At 36.7% G+C, this 5,506-nt stretch overlaps 1 protein-coding gene across 1 annotated transcript; it reads right to left on the bottom strand.

Annotated features, from left to right (window-relative positions):
* Positions 366 to 2,933, bottom strand: LOC109228794 (ankyrin repeat-containing protein ITN1-like). Its single transcript, XM_019393997.1, has 2 exons — positions 2,184 to 2,933; positions 366 to 1,421 (listed from the first exon to the last, which is right to left on the bottom strand). Exons 1-2 carry the CDS (start codon positions 2,760 to 2,762, stop codon positions 597 to 599), a joined length of 1,404 nt encoding a protein of 467 aa, XP_019249542.1. The 5' UTR covers positions 2,763 to 2,933; the 3' UTR covers positions 366 to 596.

Below are 5,506 nucleotides of genomic sequence, written 5' to 3'. Positions count from 1 at the left end.
TTGTAACTAAGCACGAGAAAGGGTGTGGTTGACCTAAATTATAAAAAGCTTTCAGATTGGCGCAACTTTTTAAATTTATAAACTTGCTAGACTCTAAGGGGTCGTTTGGTTGGAAAGAAGTTACTCTAGGATTAATTATTCAGGAATTAGTTATCCCGGGATTAGTTATTTTACCTTTTCATGGGGATAAAAAAATACTACAATCCCCGGATAACTAATCCCGGAATAAATTATACCGGAATATTCTACCAACCAAACATGGAATAAACTCTTCTTAAATTTAGTCTCGATATTAATTATTCCTTATCTCTCGTACCAAACAAGCCCTAAGAGGTCGTTGTGTTATTGGGATTAGAATTATAATCTCAGAGTAGAATTTCAGATTGTATATATTTCACTTCATGATGTTGAGCATACACTAGACCCCACTTGTGGGAATACACTAGGATATTGTGCTTGATGATGTTGAGCATACACTGATCATTTGTCTAGCTTTGGTCTTTGCAAATAGATAGGCTAGTTAAAGTTCCTTGAACCAAGAGTTACAAGACATTCAAGAAATGTAAGTCATAAGTTAAGCAGATTTTGAATGCAATTTAACAAACATTGACATGAAACGAATTTGCAGATTTTCTTGGCTCCGATTTTCTTGATTGTTGCTTCTTTCTCAACCATTTATAGACCAAACGAATTGTGTTTCCGAGCAAAAGCAATGCCATTACAGAGCACCACACTGTAACAGAAATTTCAATAACCTGACCAAGCTGTTCTCTATCCTTCTTAGGCGTGACGATGTAAATCGATATTCCATAAGTGAGTGCTACTGAGGTAACTGTCAACCACATTATAACCATCAAAGCCCACATGTAAAGTTTTTTCCTGAATGGCAATCCACTTATCAACAGCAATATTGTGCTAAGAGATGCAACAAAGGCTATGGTGTTGGCACGAATAAAGTATCGATACGATTTTGGATGACTATATGCCATTACTGCTTCCCCTGCTTTATGTGGCATTTGTATGGAATTTCCTTGAGAATCAACTTCCTCATTGTCTTGCCAAACACCTCCAGGAGGGTTCATTCCGGCTTGAAATGCCATTGTTGCAATAAGCGATGCCACTACCATTATTGCATCGCGTTTCTTGGAAAGCCAATCACCTGACAAGTCGTGCTTCTGGGCGTAGTCATGACTTATAGAATGAGGAACTGAAGATTCATTGTTAGGAAATTTTGCAAAATTTTGGGTGTTGGATGATGAAATGTCCTTGGCTCTTAATCCTCCAGCTTTACGGAGAATGTCACCAATTTGCAGATCATTTATGTCTCGTCGACTTTGTGCTAAAATGTCTAGTGCTGTGTTCCCATTGTCATCCTTTAAATTCACCTCAATTTTATTGTTCCTCAGCAGATATTTAACTGTCTGCAAGTGTTAACATGGAATATTAACTCCATACTAATGTTTCAAGCAAATGTTTTTCCTATACTAGCCATCAAGTTGTCTAATGTTAAAAGGATCAAATATGAGCAAAACTTAGAGGCGTTTGGATTGGCTTTTAAAAAGTAGCTTATAAGCTAAAAGCCAAAAGTCATAAGTTGGTAATACCCAACTTTTGGTTTTTCGCTTATTTTTATGCTTTTTATGCTTAAAAGTAAGTGTTTTTAAGCACTTTTTATCATTGTCAAACACCACAAAAACTAGAAAAGCGATTAAAAGCCAATAAGTACTTAAAATAAGTCAATCTGAACACTCTCTTAATAGTCTTTTCTTTAGCAAAATCAACTCATTGTTTAGTAACCCGCGTAAGTTTAGAGGGGTTGAGTTATGACCCTTCTGCTGACTAATCAAATTATTGGGTCAAAATTGAATTACTGGTCGAAATAGTGTAACGTGACCGGTTAACATGCAATCTAAAACATACAAAATCAAATTCAGAGATTCACAATTATGTAAATTTAAATGAACTTAAGATAATACTTTTGGCGGGTGGGCTACTGACTCGTTATTGAGCCATATTAAGTGATTTAACCGAAAGTAAACTTTGGGCGAGTTGGATCATGACCCGTTTTAACCCGCCAAATTTGACTCAACCGATCCATTTGCCACGATCAGTTTTCTTCTTTAGTGAAAGAAAGAATGCTAGGTTTATTAGTAAATTTCAATTCCAAAAGGACATGAACTTACCTCAATTTGCTTATCAACAACAGCCAAATGTAGAATGGTATAGCCATCTCCATCCCTTGCATTCAAGAACTCATGATCTGATATCATTTCCATCAGCATCTTCAGAGCCTCCAACTGATTATGCTTCACACACAAATGCAAAACGTTATCCCCATCATTTGTCGTTGCTAGAACTGCACTTGGTCTGATTCGTATCAGTTCTTTAATCACTTCAACTCGACCTTTAATTATTGCAAGATGAAGAGGATTTCTACCATCGCGATCACGAACAAGGCACATTTCAGGATTCACTATCACCAACTCCTTTACAATTTCTATATATCCTTTAACAGAAGCTATGTGAAGGGCAGATGATTTTCGGAAATCCAGTTCAGCAACAATATGGGGATTTTGAGTAAGAATTAATTTCACAAACTCAACGTGCCCGCGCATTGTAGCTACGTGTAAAGGTGTTTCATTTAAGCAAGTCAATGAAAGTAGTCTATCAAGAATCAAACCATCTTTTTGAAGTAATTCTTGTAAAGTTTTTACATCTCCTTCAGCTGCAGCTTCATAGAGTCTCTTCTCATCAATTTCCATCTCTTCCTCTTTCTTTCTACCAATCTTTGAGTTTATCGCCTAGAACCTTACAAAAAATGAGATTACCTAAAAGTTAGTTAGAGATTCGTTTGGAGCTTAGTCGTCAATGTTTTGCTATGATTTTTCGAATAAGAGGGGAAAAACAAATAAAGAGAGGACGACTTTGAACAAGTCTTCTCTACTAATAATAATAATTGAGAGAGAATGATAAGGAGACCTTATAGGCAGATACTATTAAGGAAGGGATTATCTGAAGGATTGAAATTTGAAAATGACCTTTTTTTTTTGGTTTTTCACCAGGTGTCCGGTACCCGCATTGGAGCCCGACTATATCTGGATTCGCTCCACGTAGGACCCATTTGTGGGTAAGCGCTCCCTACCAAGGATTTTTCCATACCCAGGGCTCGAACCCGAAACCTCTGGTTAAAGGAGGAGCAGTCTCATCCACTATACCACATCCTTTGGTGGTGAAAATGACCTTATTTCTTCGTCGAAGGTAATCCGAGGAAAAAACATAGTTAGACAATGGTAAAAACTTACCCGCACCGGGTGTTTACACCAAACCGATAGATATATGACATGTACCTTGCATATGGACTTCAATCATTTAACCATGGTAAATTACATGCATTCTCATCTAATTAAATTAATTAACCATAGTGAGTTAATATAGTTTGGTGTAAACGCTCGGTGTGGGTAAGTATTTTCCGTTAGACAATATTCAAGAAAAAATTTCAAAATCCTAGCAGGAATTAGTAATTAACAAACTAGCACCTAATTAATTACAACCCTGACCAAAACATATAATGATGGACCAAAAATCAAGTTTCCACGTGTAAACAGATTCTAATCAAACAAAGGACCGAAAATCAGTCCTATTATTTTTTAGTTGTTATTTTCGTATATAGTAATAAAAATATAATTAGATTAATGAAATATTATAAGTATTTTATGGATCTGTAAACTTACAGTTATTTGCATAATAGATGTGTTTGTTTCAATATCCTAATAGTATATTTATACACTTATATGTTATTGTTTGTACATAATGTACATCAAATATAAATTAAAAATATATCACATATATATGGAGTATATGTTTCAAATGTCAAATGTACTTAAACTGTATATTGATCTCATCAAGTATTTATAATTATAAATAAAATATACATACTACATATATTGAATATGTATAGTTGTTTATACGTTATGTAAAGGAAAATTATATATTGCATAGACATAAAACGAGTTCGATATAGGCAAATATACGTAATATATTCATTACATATGTATATATCTAAAATTACTGTCACGACCCGGATTTCCCACTCGCGGGAGTCGTGATGGCGCCTACTCGTAGAAGCTAGGCAAGCCACGAACTTAGAAATCTCTAACTCTTTTGTTTTAATCTTTTTACAACTTATATTAACAAGTGATAAACATGTAAACAATAGCGGAATATGAGATTAAGCGGAAAACTTAGATAAATATAAGACCAAAATAATACGAAAACCGACATATGTCTCTACCCAGAAACTGGTGGCACAATATCCACGGACTAACTATGATTACTACATACAAATGTTTGAAAGAAAGATCCCTGTCTGTCTCGGATACAAATGATAACAGAACAAAACAACTGATAGAAGAAACGCCGGGCCTGCGAACGCCTGCAGGACTACCTCGGAATCTCGGTGGACTGAAGGCTGGCTCCCCTACTGCTGCTGACCAAATGCTGCTCCGGTATCTGCACATAAGTGCAGAGTGTAGCATCAGCACAACCGACCCCATGTGCTGGTAAGTGTCTGGCCTAACCCCGGCGAGGTAGTGACGAGGCTAGGACCAGACTCCAGATAAACCTGTGCAGTTATATAATATACAGCGGAAAATAAACAGGAAATAAGCAGTTTAAAGGGAGGGGGAACATGCTTCAGGGAACATATCAATCTAGCAGAAACTAAATAGAAATCTGAAAGGACAGTACAGTATCTACAACAATACAATAATACTACTATTGAGGCGCGCAACCCATACCCTTATCATTAAATACTATTGCGGCGTGCAGCCCGATCCATATATATATATATATATATAAATATTGCGGCATGCAACCCGATCCAATATAATATTTGTTGCGGCGTGAACCCGATCCATCATATCATTGTTGCGGCGTGCAACCCGATCCATATAATATAATGTTGCGGCGTGCAACCCGATCCATATATAATAATGTTGCAGCGCGCAACCCGTTCCACATATGCAGTCAACAATAATCATGATAACCGTCTTGGCAAGGGATCAACAATAAGCTATACTATCCCGGCAAGGGAACTCAACAATACAAATATATAAGTCCCGGCAAGGGAGATCAGCTATAATCAATCGTAACTCAACTCCTACTCGTCTCAGTTATCACCATTATTCCATCATAAGTAGATTCCACGGAAATAAACTAAGTCTTTGCTCAATATCAAGGATTTACCCACTATTACAACCATAGTATCATTCAAGAATACAACAAGTATCAATTAAAGACTAACGGTCATGCTCGACACCAACGTATAGATACTCGTCACCATGCCTATACGCCGTACTCAACAAGAAGCAAATAGCAAATAGGACTCAACTCCTAATCCCTCAAGCTAAGGTTAGACCGAAAACTTACCTCGATGCCTCGAACACAACTCAAGTTTCAATTATAGCTTTACCCCTTGATTCCACCGCCAATTCGCTCGTATCTAGCC

Source organism: Nicotiana attenuata, chromosome 7 (assembly GCF_001879085.1).
Source record: "Nicotiana attenuata strain UT chromosome 7, NIATTr2, whole genome shotgun sequence".
In the NCBI taxonomy this organism is placed as follows: Eukaryota; Viridiplantae; Streptophyta; class Magnoliopsida; order Solanales; family Solanaceae; genus Nicotiana; species Nicotiana attenuata.
The sequence above is the reverse complement of the archived record's forward strand: the minus strand, read 5'-3'. Positions and strand labels throughout refer to the sequence as shown.